The 18,117-nt window shown below is 35.2% G+C and overlaps 1 protein-coding gene across 2 annotated transcripts in view; it reads left to right on the forward strand.

Moving 5' to 3' along the window:
* Window positions 1–18,117, forward strand: part of LOC127414600 (serine incorporator 4-like) — a 29,222-nt gene that overhangs the window by 4,904 nt on the left and 6,201 nt on the right. Inside the window, exons 1-7 of one of the 2 annotated variants that reach the window (XM_051652749.1) lie at window positions 2,635–2,967; window positions 7,797–7,964; window positions 10,279–10,457; window positions 10,929–11,008; window positions 13,835–13,928; window positions 14,425–14,636; window positions 14,819–14,914. In XM_051652749.1, coding sequence (XP_051508709.1) covers window positions 2,899–2,967; window positions 7,797–7,964; window positions 10,279–10,457; window positions 10,929–11,008; window positions 13,835–13,928; window positions 14,425–14,636; window positions 14,819–14,914 — 898 coding nt within the window. In that variant the 5' untranslated portion in view covers window positions 2,635–2,898. Of the gene's footprint in view, window positions 1–2,634; window positions 2,968–7,796; window positions 7,965–10,278; window positions 10,458–10,928; window positions 11,009–13,834; window positions 13,929–14,424; window positions 14,637–14,818; window positions 14,915–18,117 lie in introns of those variants that run through there. The other variant, XM_051652759.1, reaches the window with a different exon arrangement.

Below are 18,117 nucleotides of genomic sequence, written 5' to 3' on the forward strand. Positions count from 1 at the left end.
ACGAGTTCCACCTGTGCACTACAGTCTTGAATTTACGCTGTTGTATGTTTTTAAATTATGTCTCTCTTGCTATGTGTGATGAGATTACTTTTTATGACTGCATTTTAAGAATCAGAATCAGAATCAGCTTTATTGCCAAGTATGCTTACACATACAAGGAATTTGTCTTGGTGACAGAAGCTTCCAGTGCAAAGAGAATACAACCATATATACATACACACAAACATATACATTTAAACATGTATACATATAGTGACATAAAAAAAGATATAACAGATAAAAAAAGAGAAATATACAATAGAGCAATAATGTTAGAATATTTTATATACATATATACGGTTATGTGCATGTGATGTAATATATTGAAGAAGAGGTAGGATATGTTAAAGAATATAAATGAAATATGGATATAAGTAGGAATGGATGGATTGAATATTGCACATGGTTGTATTGACAAAAAGAATGTATTTTAAAGCTTTAAATGAAGTTTATTTAAAAAATGACATGCTTGTTAGCAATCAGAAACTTCTATTATGATGTAATCATCTTCATCTGTTGGTAATTGCTGACTCTATATACTGTATGCTTGCTTTCCATTGTGATGACATTATACCCTGAAAAAGGCTAATTGCCGATATGTTGGTAAGATAAATAGATGGGCCTATATTTGGAGTTATATTCAAAAAGATTTTTCCCAAAATTTGCACCTCTGAATCTAAGGTGTGCATTTACTTAATTGTTACTTCCAGAGTTATCTATGGTAAAACCATGGCTACTATATGGATACAGTATACTGTATTAAAACCATGGTTTCAGCCCAAAAAACTAAACAAAACAATAATAAAAAGAAATAAATTAATTAAAAAAAAGAATAAATAAATAAATAATAAGAGAGAAGAAAACAACATGCTGAGTCTACTACAGTCATGGTTACTATAATATTACTACAGTAAAATCATGATTTCTGTCATTACCTAAGATTACTACAGTCTACAATATTACTATAGTAAAACCACAGTTAAAGTATTGTATTTGTATATTAAAACCATAATATCCACAAAATTTGGATTTTTATTACCATAGTTATCACTATGGTTTCACTAAATACTGGTTAAAATATGGTTAGTAAAACCATGGTAAACTTATTGCAAGGGCACACAAAACTATTTCAGAAAAAAATTCCCACCCTGTCCTCTAAGAGGCTCTGTATTATTTTCCAGTGAGGAAAAAAAATAAAATAATAAAATATATATATATATATATATTGTTAGCTTTTTCTGAAAACAAGACAAAATATCTTATCATTTTGCTTCACAAGTTTCAAGAATGTTTAGATATTTTGACTGGAAAATAAGACAAAAATACTCATAAAGAAAATAACTTTGCAGTGTAGGGACTGGAGCTTTCATGCTTCAAAAAGGAGGCAAAAACACCATAAAAGTATCATAAAAGTAGTCCATACGGCTTTTGTGCTGTACCTAAGTCCTCTGAATCCATATAGTAAATTTGTGCGAAGAACAGACAGAAAATCAAAGTCGATATTCACTGAAAATCTTGACATCCACCCTGGCTCCCCTTGGGATGTTCATGAGAGTTTATAACAGAAGTGACAAAGAAAGAAAGTCATACAGATTTGGAACAACCTGATAGTGAGTAAACAATGACAGAATTTTAAATGTTTGGGTGTACTTTTACATTAAGGTGTGCATCTGAGAGGCATTTTAGAGAGCACTGTTCCTGTATATTACTCTGAATTGATGCACTGTTTACTGCATATATGTGACAGTTTCTAACAGAAGAGGGCTGAGTTCAAGTGGACTTGTGCTTGCCACACCCTGCTGTCTGGATTAGTGTGTCACACTACCGAAGAGAGAAGGTCACCCAGACTGACACGAGGACTAAAAACTCCAGGATAATCCCAGCACACATCCTCACACATACACACTGACCCAAATACAGAACCACCCAGTGCCTATCAACTCATAACACAGCCCGTAACACCACAGAGTAATTATAAATGATCACTTATAAGATGTTTATCCACTTTATCATAACCTCATATTGTGTATTGCCCAGACATAATACTTAAAGTTTGCTCTGATGTAAGTGCTTGGGCTTTTTGAAATGTACCCCTATTCTGCATTTTTTTGCACAGACTGAGGGCAATGCATGTAAAAGAATGTAGGATAGGACCTGTCCCACTATGCATGTGCATTCCTACAAACACCCTCTTCATTCGCCTCTCTCAGCTCTGTTTCTGGGTCACAGCGTAATGACCAGATTATATCCGTGGCCTCTTTAAAGTCAGACAAGTGAGCGATTGCTAAAGTGTCACTTAGCCAGAAAAGGGGGATCCAAAGGCATTTCTACCTTGCGAGAGAAATCACAACATAGCAAGTAATTACATTATTTAGCCCTAAACCGATTAGGACCCTGGAGCAATCCTATTGTGCTTGAGGGTGATTGCTCTGTGGCTTGAGTTGGTGCAGTGGAGCGAGGGCCTGGGGGAAGGGAGGGACAGATGGGCTTACACATGGAACCTGCCCTCCTCCTCCCTGTTCTCCGTTGCCTAATCTCCCTGGGTGAGTAGAGGCAACAGGAGGGAGGGAAACTGGGCATCCACCCTTACTCACACACTCTCCTGGCATCACTCAGTGCCACCAGGCAGTTCATAGGATATGGGAAGACTGTTTGGAAATTCCCACAGGAGGAACATGAGGGTGTAAAGTTGGAGGTCCGTGGAATAATGCCTGTAGGCTAATGCCTGTGGGAGAAACTAGATTAGGTCCATTTAATGTAATCCCGAGGGACCTCCTTCGGTTGAAATAGTGTCTTGACATACTTCATAGGACTATATTTTATTTGATTATATTTTCTCCAATAATTTTTGCTGGAGCCATGTCGAATGCTCAATCTTTACACCGCACTGGTGTCTACAACTATTTCCTGAACATGGTGGCTTATCAGGTGAGACAGAGATGTAGACTAATGTAGACAGAGAGACACTAATGTAATGTTAATAAGAGATGTGAGAATGCCATAGGAGGTATTTTGAGACAATGCATATTTTTCTCATAGATGTCACTAAAACATACATTTCCTCAGGCTGTGGCCTCTTTTATCAAGTTTTCTTGTTTCTTATACCAGAACCTGATGTATCTAACTAAAACTTAAGAAGTAAATGACATTTTAAGATGATTGTTATCACAAATAATTTCTCAGAATGTTTGTTGTATCTTATGTCCATAAAATGTAATTGCATTTGCTGGCTTTCAGACTTTTGGTTGGGCTTTAAAGGGATAGTTCACCCAAAAATGAAAATTCTCTCATCATTTACTCACCCTGATGACATCCCAGATGTGTATGACTTTCTTTCTTCTGTAGAACACAAATATTTTTAGAAGAATATCTCAGCTCTGTAGGTACATACAATGCAAGTGAATGGTGACCAAGACTTTGAAGCTTCAAAAAGCACACAAAGGAGCATATAAAGTAATCCATATGACTCCAGTGGTTAAATCCATATCTTCAGAAACAATATGATAGGGTGTGGGTGAGAAGCAGATCAATATTTATGTCCTTTTTTACCATAAATCTCCACTCTCACTTTCAAAATGTGAAAGACTGTGAAAGTGAAAGTGGAGATTCATAATAAAAAAGGACTTAAATATTGATCTGGAGCTTCAAAGTTTTGGTCACCATTCACTTGCATTTTAAGGACCTACAGAGCTGAAATATTCTTCTAAAAAATCTTTGTTTTTGTTCAGCAGAAGAAAGAAAGTTATAAACATCTGGAATGGCATGAGGGTGAGTAAATGATGAGATAGTTTTCATTTTTGGGTGAACTAACCCTTTAAAACACAGGAGGGTGTGCAATGAAAATGAGAGGTTTTGTGAGATTGTAAGGTATTTTTGCTTCACGTAACCAGACAGTCAAACTTTTATTTCTCAAGATCAGCTTTTGAAAGGTTCTGTACAAAATTGGCCACAACTTGAGTGCAGTTATTACAAAATGACATTGTAACATCTTGAATAGGAAACGTAGACCTCACTAAGTGATCAAAAAATGTGTCAACAGTGTTATAGTTTTCAAAGCATCCCACTCATAAATTAAGCAGAACAAATGTATGAGATAATAGACTTTTGGTTAAATACTCTTGTACATAATTATTTTAACTTGTAATATAATTCAGTGTGCCTACAGGTTGTACTATAGCTTGTTATAAAGCTCTGTGGTCATCCTTAATTCATGAGCCCCACATTTCCATTTTATTGAACTAATTAACCTTGCATCAGTGCATTTTCATTTGAATGTTTAACTCAATAACTCAAGTGACTAGTGGTGGAGGTCAATCAATCTTTTTCACAGAAGAATGAACAGACCCCAGAAAAGAAAAATCCACTATTAGACTTACACCCTTACTATTACACAATAAAAATGTGTCAGCTTTGTCACATCATTGGTCAGTTAGTGTTGTTTGGTATGAGAAGGTGCAACTCTTTTTTGAATCAAAGCAAAATGGCATCATGGAAAGTGCTGCCAAATCAGTTAAGAGGATGAATGACTCATTCTGTCATCGTCAGCCTTGTATGTCAGTGTCTTTTCACCCTCTCCCTCATTGATAACAAACATGTTTTCATTAATTGATAAAAAGCAGCTTGGGTTAGTTATTACACTACATACTACAGGTGTATTTTAAGTGCACAAAAATATAATATAGTGACGCAGCATCTGTGAGCTTTTCAACTTTTTGGGGTTTTTTTGCAGATGAAAAACAACTGATTCTTGAGACATGAGGCAAAACACCCCACAATTTATCTCTATCATTGAAAGAAAATTGGATGTGTCCTTATATTCCTCTTTTATAGTTTCATAGCTGTGTCCCTATATTTTTGTCAACACTGTCAGGTATTACGAGTAATTATGCTTATATGTTCTTCGTCACAATCATATGTCAACTCCAATACAATAATTGTAAAGAAATAATTTTTTGATAATTCCCCTCAAAAATAGGTCATATTAGTAGCTAGCAACACCAGAAAAATAAAAAGGCTTCTGTTTTTACATGTGTCATATTCAGTATGGTTACACAGCATCAGCACTCAAGATTTTGGCTTAACTGTAGTGACAATTGAATAGATTGAGCTGACAATTAGTTTGAAACCATTCTGTATTCTCAGTTAATTTAAAGTGAAAACTAGATTTGTCAATATTTGTCAATATTTATAATACATACTACATACATATAATATATACTACCAAACGTAGATGAATGCCACTGAAAATGTTACAGATTAACATAATAGATTAAAGGAATATTAAGGGTTCACTACAAATTAAGTTAAATCTACAGTATACAAGCATAATGTTGATTACCACAAAAAATCATTTCGACTCATCCATCCTTTTCTTAAAAAAAAAGCAAAAATCAAAGTTACAGTGAGGCACATAATTATTATAATTCCTTACATTTATATAGTGCTTTTCTAGGCACTCAAAGCGTTTTACATATAGGGGGAATCTCCTCAACCACCACCAGTGTAGAGCATCCACCTGGTGATAGCAGCCATAGTGCACCAGTACGCTCACCACACATCAGCTATTGGTGGAGATGAGAGTAGAGTTATAGAGCCAATTAATGGATGGGATTATTAGGAGGCCATGATTGAGAAGGGCCAATGGGGGGAATTTGGCCAGGACACCCCTACTCTTTTCGAAAAGTGTCCTGGGATTTTTAATGACCATAGAGTGTCAGGACATCACTTTAACGTCTCATCTGAAAGATGATGCCTTTTTACAGTATAGTGTTCCCATCACTATACTGGGGCATTAGGACCCACACAGACCACAGGGTGAGCACCCGCTGCTGGCCTCCTTAATACCTCTTCCAGCAGCAACCTTAGTTTTCCCCAGGAGGTCTCCCATCCAGGTACTGGCTAGGCTCAACTCTGCTTAGCTTTAGTGGGCAACCAGGCCCAATTTTTGGATGGATTTAAAGGCAGAAATGTGAAGCTTATAATTTTATAAAAGCACTTCTGTTAAAATGTGTGTATTATTTGAGCCGTGAAGTTGTTTAAAGGGATAGTTCACCCAAAAATGAAAATTCTCTCATAATTTACTCACCCTCATACCATCCCAGATGTGTATACATTTCTTTCTTCTACTGAACACAAAAGAAGATTTTTAGAAGAAGATTTCAGCTCTGTAGGTCCTTACAATGCAAGTGAATGGTGACCATAACTTTGAAGGTTCAAAAAGAACATAAAGGCAGCATAAAAGTAATCCATAAGACTCCAGTGGTTAAATCCATGTCTTCAGAAGCGATATGATAGGTGTGGGTGAGAAACAGATCAATATTTAAGTCCTTTTTACTATAAATTCTCCTCCCTACCCTTTAGGTGGTGATATTCACAAAGAATGTGAATCGCCATAAACAAAGAAGAAGAATGTGAAAGTGAAAGCTGAGATTTATAGTAAAAAATTATTTAAATATTGATCTGTTTCTCACCCACACCCATTATATCACTTCTGAAAATATAGATTTAACCACTCGAGTCACATGGATTATTTTATGCTGCCTTTATGTGCTTGGACCTTCAAAGTTCTGGTCACCATTCAATTGCATTGTATGGACCTACAGAACTGTATATTTTTCTAAAAAAAAAAACTTTGTTTGTGTTTAGCAGAAGAAAGAAAGTCATACACATCTGGGATGGCATGAGGGTGAGTAAATGATGAGAGAATTTTCATTTTTGGGTGAACTATCCCTTTAAATAATAGATTTTACGGCAATTTTAGGGTTTTAGGATTTACAGTGTTATGTCTTCATGGCAACGAAGTTGTAAAATTGGATATAACTTTACACAGAAAAGGTTAGTAAGTAATTTTATCACACTAAAATCATGTGAACATGCATATTGTTTAGTCTTGTGGGTATACTTTTAAAACAGTGAGTATTTTATCATTTACAGATTGGCCCCATTCACTTCCATTGTAAGTGCCTCACTGTAACCCAGATTTTTGCTTTTTTCAAAGAGAAGGAGGGACGAGTCAAAATACATTTTTGTGGTAATCAACATTATGCCACTTATGCTGTCGATTGATCTTAACTTGTATAAAACCCGGAATATTCCATTAATCCAAAGTAATTCCTTTATTTATCAATTTAACAAATGAGGTATTTTCCGATGCAGATTTTTTTTTTTTATTCTCCAAAAAGCAATGACAAATGAAATGTAATGATGAACTCAAATGTTGAAGACTATATTGCAAAAGGCTTAAACATGTTGGAATTTCCATTGGGAATTGCTCAATGGCTGTGTCAAATGCTTTGGATGTCCACTCAGTTCACATATAGTGAATGACTGTGACTGGATATTGGATTGAAGCGCAGTTATATATTTCTGAAAGGTCATGTTTTTCATTACAAGCACGTGCTGTTAAGATAATTTCAAATCCAGTATACATTCATAAAAAGATGGATTGTTAATCTGTAGAAATCAGTGGGAAAGAGAAATGAGCTGAGTTTTAGCCCAATCTACTGTATGTTTCTGGATTTATCTAAGGATAAAAGATGCTTGGACCTTGTCCAGTCAGCCAGCCCTGATCCATTAGAAAAATCCAGATGCTTTGAGAGATCTAGATTAATCCCAAAACCTCCCCCACAGTATTCCGAAACTCAGGTGACCTGCCACTATACCAGTCTTAACTGTGCTATCAAAGACCACCGAAGACATCAGCTTTAGATCTTTTCCATTACCCTTTCATTCACTCAAATGGTCTGTTTTTCTGACAGATATGCTGCTGCTGTGGCCCGGCACCGTGTTCCCTGTGTTGCTCTTTCTGTCCACCCATCAAATCATCATCCAGCACCCGGGTCATGTACACTTTATTCCACATCCTGGCCTGCACTGTCTCTTGTCTCATGCTATCTAAGACTGTGTCAGTGGCAGTGAGGGAGAATGTAAGTTTATGTTGACATTATTTTTGCTTTAAACAGGGTACAGTTTATCCTCTCTACTTTACCTCCTTGCCTATTTTAATTGCTGGGTTATTACTATAGTAAGGTGCCAGTACAAGTTATGGTATTTATAATATTTCATTACTAATTAAAATTTGAATAGGCTTGTTAAAAAGAATAACGACTATTTATAATGTTATGCACTGTTGTGAGCCTAGTCAAAGTCCAATTTTTTAAATATTTTTAATTTATTGTTCTAGTGTCATTTCCTCATGTGGGCTGCAAATCAAACATTTTTTGACAAAAATAAGTGCTCAATCATCAGATTTATATATATATATATATATATATATATATATATATATATATATATATATATATATATATAGTGATGTTAGTCATGTGTGGTCAAGCGTAACATGTCCACTTTGTCATGGGAAGATAAAGGGAAAATTAATGTAATTTATAAATGTCAATATATTTATGTTAAAGGAATATTCCGGGTTCAATACATGTTAAGCTCAATCGACAGCATTTTGTGGCACAATATTGAGTACCACAAAAATCATTTTTGACTTGTTTCTCCTATTCTTTAAAAAAAAAAATAAATAAAAAAATGAAAAATGTGAGGCAGTTACAATGGAAGTGAATGGGGGCCAATCCATAAATGTTAAAATACGCACTATTTCAAAATTATAGCTACAAAATATAAACAATAGGTGTGCTAACATGATTTTAGTGTAATAAAATCTCTTACTAATCTCTTTTCTGTGTAAAGTTATAGCCAATTTTACAACTTCGTTGCATGAAGACCTAATACTGTAAACCTTGTAATTCCAGTAATTAAGTGGTCCCCTGCAAAAACTATGATTTAAACAACTTTACAGCTCAAATAATACATGAGTTTTAACAGAAGAATTAATGTAAGTAATTTTATAAAATTATAAGCTTCACATTTCTGCATTTAAGCTTTCAAAAATTGGCCCCATTCACTTCCATTGTAAGTGCCTCACTGTAACCTTGATTTTTCTTCTTCTTCTTCTTCTTCTTTTTTTTAAGAACAAAAAGTGACGATTTGTGGTAATTAGCATTATGCCATAAATGCTGTTGATCGAGCTTAACTTGCATTGAACCCGGAATATTCCTAGAACAGAAATAAAATTGCTTGTTATGTTTGTTCCTCATCTGTAAGTAGCTATAAATGTGTCTGCTACGACTAAATGTAAATAAAATCATCAGCATAAGTTTACAAATATGTTAGCTAGAAATCATTCATAGCCAATTTAGTGGCTGAATGTCCACCCTGACCCTGCCTAATTAACAGCATGGACATCTTTTTTAAAGGTATAGTTCACTCTATAGTTTCAAAAATGAAAATTCTCTCATCGTTGACTCACTCTCAGGCCATCCCTGATGTGTATGACTTTCTTTCTTCTGCAGAACACATATGAAGATTTTTAAAAGAATATTTTAGCTCTGTGGGTCCATACAATACAAGTGAATGGTGATCAGAACTTTCAAGCTCCACAAAGCGCATAAAGGCAGCACAAAAGTAATCCATAAGACTCCAGTGGTTTAATCCATATCTTCAGAAGTGATATGACAGGTGTATGTGAGAAACAGATCAATATTTAAGTATTTATTTTTTTACCATAAATTCTCCTCCTTGCCCAGTAGGTGGTGATATGCACGAAGAATGCAAATCAGAAAAAAAAAAGAAGAATAAAAGTGGACATTTATTGTAAAAAGTACTTAAATATTGATCTGTTTCTCACCCACACCTATCATATCACTTCTGAAGATATGGATTTAAGCACTGGAGTCTTATGGATTACTTTTATGCTGCATTTATGTGCTTTTTGGAGCTTCAAAGTTTTAATTACCATTCACTTGCATTGTATGGACCAACAGAGCTGAAATATTCTTCTAAAAATCTTCATCTGTGGTCAGCAGAAGAAAGAAAGTTACACATCTGGGATGGCATGAGGGTGAGATAATGATGAGATAATTTTTATTTTTTATCTTTAAGTCATTTAGTTTGAGTTGGATGACTTATAAAATATCCCTATAAAGATAATAATAAAAGTAAAATGTTTAATTTTTCAAATGGTTTAAAGCCAAAAAAAGGCACCGAATCATAGGATTGACCCTGCTGTAAACAGCCAAAACTATGCTTCATTTGAATCAAGTTGCATCCAATCAAATCTTTGCTAATCTGCTTGCGAGGAAACACACCAGCTACACATGCCAGCATAGTCTGTCTGTGCCCTGCAGAAACGTTCTGGCACAGAATACCAGACCTCTTTCTCTTCCTCAGGTGCCTTTTTTTAATGCGGTGTGTGATGAAGCTCATGGTGGTGGGGACTGTCAGATGTTGGTGGGGTACTCTGCAGTCTACAGGGTGTGCTTCGGCACAGCTTGTTTCTATTTGATGATGGCCATCTTCCTTATTGATGTGAAGTCCAGTCAGGATTTCCGAGCCCTCATCCACAACGGGTCAGTGAGTGTATTATTCCCTCTGTGGTAATGCTATTATCATACTGCACTTGTCCGCACTCAGTATAAGTGTGCATCGTGCAAGCCTTTAAAATCTGTGCTAAACTTGGTAGTTGAAAACAATGTGATATTGAATGTACAAAATTGTTAGCCGCTTAAATTTTGATCTCTTCGCTTTGACTTATTTGGATTGCTTTAGGGATTAATTACTATATGGCTGTTGCTGAGACAATAGCCTGTTAACTTCTTCAGTGGAAGAACATCGGCCAGAGCAATGAGGATTGCCTAGATAAGAGTGCTCATATAGAACTAACTATAACTCCTAATCATAACCTATGGATTTCAAATACAAGTTACACTGACACATGTTGGATCATCTAACTGTTTACGTTTTTTGTTAATTTTTTAAGCTAAATTAAGTAGCTTAATACAGATACATGAACACACACTTTTTTTCTCATCCTCACTCAGGTTCTGGTTTTTGAAGTTCATCACTTTGCTTGGAATGATTGCTGCTGCCTTTTTTATCCCCACAGAATCCTTTTTGCATGGTGAGCTAAACATCTCAGTTTTTCTGATCACTAAATTGGGGTGAATGCATATTTATTAAAACATTGTAATTTGCAGTGAATAGGCCTAGTCTGCATTTAAATTGGCACGATTTTGATCATAGCTCTGGTAAATCAAACATTGTATCTCTCTCTTAAGGCACAGTCACATTTACCTTCACATGGTGGAATTTCGCGGGCGAAATACAGTCATCTGAAATCCGTGCGAATTTCGCTTGATGGACTTCCGGTGGCGAATTTTCCCTCGTGGATTTTGCATGGTGTTCAAGTTTGGTGAATTACGTATGCGTCCAAAAACCGGAAAATATTGTCTTTAAAACGTGCGCAATGTTCGTCTAGGCAGCCTTTGCTCGCGGAATTTTGCCATGCAAAGTTTAATGTGACTGCGCCTTTAAAAAATGCAAACTATTTTGTCAGTTACTCACCTTGATGTTGTTCCAAACTGATATGACTTTCTCTTTTCCGTAGAACTAAAAAAAAATTACATCCTGCTTAACATCTCTTTTTTGTTGTTCCATGGAAAACAGAAAGTCATACAAGTTTGCTACATGAGGGTGAGTAAATGGTGACAGAATTTTGAATTGTAGGTGAACTATCCGTTTTAAGGAATATTCCAGGTTCAATCAATCAACAGTATTTGTGGCACAATGTTGATTACCATACAAATTATAATTTTGTCTCGTCCCTCGTTTATTTGATCTAGTAAAAATCCCATTTACAGTAAGGCACTTACAATGGAAGTGAAAGTCCAAATGGTAAAATACACTGGGTTTCAAAAGTATAGCCAATTTTACAACTTTGTTGCCATGACGACGTAACACTGTAAACACTGTTATTTAGTGGTCCTCTGCAAAAACAATAATTTAAACAACATTACATCTCAAATAATAGGCCTACACAAGTTTTAACAGAAGAATTATTTTAAGTGCTTTTATACATTATAAGCTTCACATTTCTGCCTTTAACACTTCTATAGTATTGAAAAATAGCACCTCTCTTTGGTATTTGCGGTCATTTTTGACCGGAAGGGTCAGATGTGTAACCCCCCTTTTTATTTTTTTTATTTTTTTTATTTTTTTTATGATGATGATGATAATGATACAATTTCTTCTTCCCTGAAGTAAGAACAATAAAATTATTCATTTCTTTTGAGATTTTATTCTATTTTGATCTTATTTACATGTACATTTCTAAATGTTACCATTAATTTGCATATACATTTAAGCACATTTTCGGGAAAAAAATAAATACATTTCAGAATCTACCCTTCTGTAAGTTGAAACAGGAAGAAAATATGAGAATGTGACAAAAATTGGAGGCAGATTGCTGGCATCTGGTGAACAAAATATAAATAACATGACTTGAAAACCATGTCATGCCAGTAACAGATGGCTGAAGACATAGAATAAGCATTTTCTTCCAATCATTTATTTCAAACATAATAATTCAATAACTCAAAGTAAATGCATAATAATGTCAAGAAAATGAACATCAATAAACAGAAATGAACTGCCAAATTCTAAAAATTAAATCAGAATATAAAACAGAAGAATCAGGGTAAACATTTTGCAATTTCAAACTTTCTATAGTAAACATTTATTTTGCAAACTTGTGTGTGTGTGTGTGTCAGATTGTTGTCATCAGTTGGAAAACAACAGATGACCAAAATATGGCTGTAGAGCTCCACTTATTGATGCCCTGGTTCTGTGTGTGTGTGTGTGTGTGTGTGTTCTGCATTATGAGTGTGTTATCATCTCACCCCTTCATTTCTGAGTGTGTGGTTAGCATTGTGACTGATTTATTGTTTTTATAAAACAATACAGTCTCACAAGTTCATTTGTGTATGTGTAAGTGTGTTTGTGTGTGAGTGGGTGTGCATGTTTTCCACTAAGAATGTTTTAGAATCTCACCCTTTAATTTCCATTAATGCATTGTGGCTGATTTATTGATTGTATTTGACAGATTAAAAAAAAAAAAATTGCTCTGTTTTTTGGTCTTTCCCATACATTTTCAATGGTCGGCCAATTTTGACCACGAATACCAAAGGTGTCGCTTTTTTTTCATTTATTTTTTTATTTTTTTTATGTTCAGATGGCAAATGGAGGAATAGTCACCAAGTCTTGTACTGTTCAGATAAAGGAAAACATTTGTATTAAGTGAGGAAAATTTATTCCGGTCTAAAATGACCGGAGGAGAGTTTAATCCTCCAGAAATTGGCCCCATTCACTTCCATTCTAAGTGTCTCACTGTAACCTAATTTCTTTTTTTTTTTTTTTTTATGAACAAAAAGGGATGCTTAATGCTGTTGATTGAGCTTAATTTCGAATACTAAGAATATTCCTATTAAAGAATTTAAACGGCTTGTTATGTATGTTACTCATCTGTAAATAGCTTTAAAAGTGTCTGCTAAATGACTAAATGTTAATAAATGTTAATTACCACACAAAAATTATATCGACTCGTCCCTCGTTTATTTGAAAAAGTAAAAATCATGTTTACAGTAAGGCGCTTTTTTTGTGGTAATCAACATTATGCCACAAATGAACTTGTAATGAACCTGGAACATTCCTTTACTGTCTGGATCATATAAATTGCTCTTCTCACACAAATCCACCAGACGGCACTACTGACACATTGAGCATTTTTCACACAGCACAGAACAGTAAAGATAGCCCTGTTAATCTCAGTGATGCTGCATTTCACTTGTTACAGAGATGCTAAATCTTGTTCCTGCACTCTGTGTGCAGAGATACTTTAATGCAAGCTTTTAACTTTTTTTCCTCCTCTTTCCACTCTTTCTCCATGTAGCCTGGCATTATGTTGGCGTGGTGGGAGGTTTTTCTTTCATCCTCATTCAGCTCATTCTCATCACCGCTTTCGCTCACACCTGGAATAAAAACTGGTGAGTGAAGGAACTGGGTTCACACAGAGAGTACATTCTAACTCATGGGTACATCCACCATGCTGTAGTCTCTGACCACGACCCATTACCACACTGTGAAGAGCCAACACCACATCTGGTTCATGTCTGAGTCATATCTTGTTCTGGAATGATAAAACATCACCCTCCACAGTTTGAATTTTAGATGATCTCTATCACTCACTTCCTTCCTGCTTCTCTCTCTAGTATCTCACTTATTCAAGCACACACACACAAACACATTCAAACTGCTCATGCTCAACCTCTGACATTCAGCTTTTCCCCAGATGTTTGTGGAGTCATTTTTGAGGCATCATTGTATTGGACATAACAGGATTTCCTGTGCAACACATTACTGCCTCTTAGAGAATGGAAGCCATCCAAGAGGAACATACAGTAGTGTGCGAATGCTCCGTTTAGATTTACACCCGAGTCAACAATGATCTCACCTCATCTCTGTCTTGCCTCTCATTCCCAGGTTAACCGGAGCAGCTGAGAATAAGAGGTGGTATGTGGCAGTCATGTGTGCTACTCTCTTTTTCTACACCATTGCCACCATGGCCTTCACTTTCATGTACAAATACTACACTCACCCAGCAGGATGCCACCTGAATAAAGCCCTGCTATGGACAAACCTGGCCCTCTGCACCATCATGTCTTTTATTGCAGTCACGCCCTGCGTGCAGCAAAGTTAGTGCTGCATTTTTCTTTTAGCTATTTATGTGCTCTCACCAATTTTTTTTAAATTAGATATAATCATATCAAGAAAAGGATCAGTGTTACAAGCCTAAACAATTACAAGTCGAAAAGTTTAACTAAATCAAGTATAATAAGTCATTTAGGCTGACAGTTGGTTTTGCTCTCTCTTTTAGAGCAGCCCCGCTCAGGACTCCTGCAGGCTTCCATCATTAGCTGCTATGTCATGTACCTGACCTTCTCTGCCCTTTCCAGCCGCCCACCAGAGAAAGGTAACCAGGAAAGATTGTTTGTCCCATGCAGAACTGTGTCAGATCTAGTGATATGAAAGGTATAAAAAATATATAGTGCTCAGGCTCCTTGATGTTGTTCGTTGAGTATCATTTAACTTAAAGGTGAACTGTAATTTCTGCACCACTAGCATCACCAAACAATTGAGCAAAAATAGGCAAATAGACAGTCCTATACCAAACTCACTGTTGCTATTTCTCACCAATGTTGTTATCGGACTGGTCGGTGTGCTCGAACAAATAGAGCAATGTTTTGATAGAGCCACAGTGTAGGAAATCAACCTATGAATGGCTTTTATAGTTGTCTCTGCATACAGTGTTAAACTCGACAATGAAATTAATGATAGAAATGTTTGTTGACGAAGGATATTTTTTTTAATGAAAAATAACTAAGATGAAAAAAGACGAATCATGACGATAATCAAATGATTATAATTAAAGTGTACTGCTGACGAAAATATGATGAGAAAAAAATAATACTGGAAAACATTTACAAGTCTCTAACGATGTTTTTCTTTCTTTTAATATTTTTTTATTTTTGTTTAGAATGAACTGAATCAAATAATCTGTTCATAGTATGTTGGGGATGTCCCTGCTTCAAAAATGGGTTCATTATCTCTATGAAGGTAAAATAGTGCCTAAATGATTTGCAAGCACAGTGTAAGATTTGTGAAAGCGTAAATCAAATTACAAGCGTAAAAATAAACTGCATGTGCACAGAACATTTTGTAAAGGTGTAAGTCAAGTTTCAAGTGTAAGAACTTTCTTAAGTGTAATTCATGTGTTGTGAATTTGCAATTTCATATTAACACAAAGTAAATGTGGTCTGAATTCTTCTGCAAAACAGATTCACCACGTAGAATCAGTCTGTATGTGTAAAATAAACTACTGCAAACATGTAAATGACTTGTGTTTGTGGCATAAATAATCCGATATACACTGTTCCATTTTCCCTTTTGTTGCGCTCACACTTTTGGCGCGAATTTCTCACTGAAAAGTGTTTTGCAAGTGCGAGGCGGGTCAACCTGCTTCTAGTAACCAATCAAATGAGGATGAGAATGAGAATTAATTCTATGATACCAGCAAGTTCCATCCATCCACCCATTTGCCTTGCTATTGCTAATACAAAGTAATTCAAATATAATTAAAATAATGAACAGCAACAAGAGGAAACATCTGAACACCAGATTGAGATTTATATTAATAAATGGTGTCGGCTCAACTTTACTCTCACAGTAAAAGGTGTATGTGTTTGTATTAATATTTCAGTTTAATATTTAAGAGAGGAGATATACCCAGAGGAATTGCACTGAGCCTTATGAAGAAGAAGCTGTCTGTCACGTTTTTAAACCAATCAGGTCAGAGTAAACTGGTCAAGGAAAACCTCATTTGATTGGTGACTAGAAGCAGGTAGACCCGCCTTCCCCCTTGCACTTGCAAAACACTTTTCAGTGAGAAATTTGTGCCAAAAGTGTGAGCACAACAAAAGGTAAAACGGAGCATGTTTAGGTGCAAAAACAGTGCCAAAAGTGTAAGAGTTAAAAAAAGTAAGTCAGAAGAATACAGACCACATTTACTTTGTGTTAATATGAAATTACAGATTCACAACACATTAATTACACTTAAGAAAGCATTAAAGTATTGGCGATATTTTATTCTTATGCTTGCAATTTTATTTACACTTTACAAAACGTTCTGTGCGCATGCAAAACAAATTTCGCTTGCAATTTAATTTACACTTTCACAAATCTCACTCTGCGCATGCAAATCATTTAGGCACTATTTTACCTTCATACATCTCACTTAAACGCATCCTATATATGAGATTAATCAGCAACATCCACAACATATAACCTAATATTACAATTTACATCAGCACAGACAATTAAGCGAAGTAATATGTGAAATTAGTTATGCGCTGGTCAGAATGCGCATCTTGCATTGTTAATACGCTGTTTCCGTAAAAACGCAATACATGGAACGCAATAATCTAAACAGTTTAAAACATGGAATAGTCTCTAAAGCTCAAAGAATTCGCAACACAATAACTAGCTAATACTTTATTTCAGTATAAACTAATTTCATTATATGCTACTCAGCTCATATGTTGTATATGTTGATAAATCATATGTTTAATACATGTTTGAATAAATAAATGTTTATAGTAAACATTTTTCAAAATGTTTGAATATTTGGTTAAAGTTACAGTTTGACATGTTTTTTATCATTTTGCACATTAAATGGTAAACTAAAGTGTTATATTTGTTGACTAAAATTATACAGTATGCTATTTTAGTCAGAGTAAAATTGATTAAAATGAATGAATAAGACAAAATATTCACCAAATTTAAAGGACATTTTCTTTAAAAGACAACATTTTATGATTCAAATAAAACAATTGTGTAGCCTAAAAATAGGCCTACTATGCTGCATAGGGCATACTACATTGAGACAGAAGAAAGCATTTTAACATTGAATAAATGTACACAGTTACACACTGTTTCCCTTTGTAACATGACATGAGAGTTTACTATGTAAACTTATTTATAGTATATGCTTAATGTTGCATTTTTTTGGGGTGAGATGCACACCTGAACGTGAACGTAAAGACATGACCAATCACAGGGCTTGAATTTACGTATAACCACCCTCGACAGCTAGAACGAGTTCCTTTTACATGATCTCTGACTAAATTATCCAATATAGACAACTGGTCGGGCTAACCAAGTTATGTTAAAGGAATAGTTCACCAAAAAATTCACTCATTATTCTCTTGCCCTGATTCCATCCCAGATGTATATAACTTTCTTTCTTCAGCAGAACACAAATGAAGATTTTTAGAAGAATATCTCAGCTCTTTTGGTCCACACAATGCAAGTGAATGGTTGCAAAATTTTGAAGCTCCAAAAATCACATAAGTCAGTAATCCATATGACTCCAGTGGTTAAATCAATGTGGTGAGAAACATATCAATATATATGTAAATTACTATTTACTATAAATTCTCCTCCCTGCTTAGTCAATCTCTACTTAAACTTTCACTTTCACATTCTTCTTCTTGTGTTTTTGTGGATGCCCATTCTTCATGCATATGACCCCTACTGGGCAGAGAAAAGAATTTCTAGCAAAAATGGACTTAAATAATGATTTGTTTCTCACACACACCCAGGGGCAGACTGGGACTA

Source organism: Myxocyprinus asiaticus, chromosome 2, assembly GCF_019703515.2.
Source record: "Myxocyprinus asiaticus isolate MX2 ecotype Aquarium Trade chromosome 2, UBuf_Myxa_2, whole genome shotgun sequence".
Lineage (NCBI taxonomy): Eukaryota > Metazoa > Chordata > Actinopteri > Cypriniformes > Catostomidae > Myxocyprinus > Myxocyprinus asiaticus.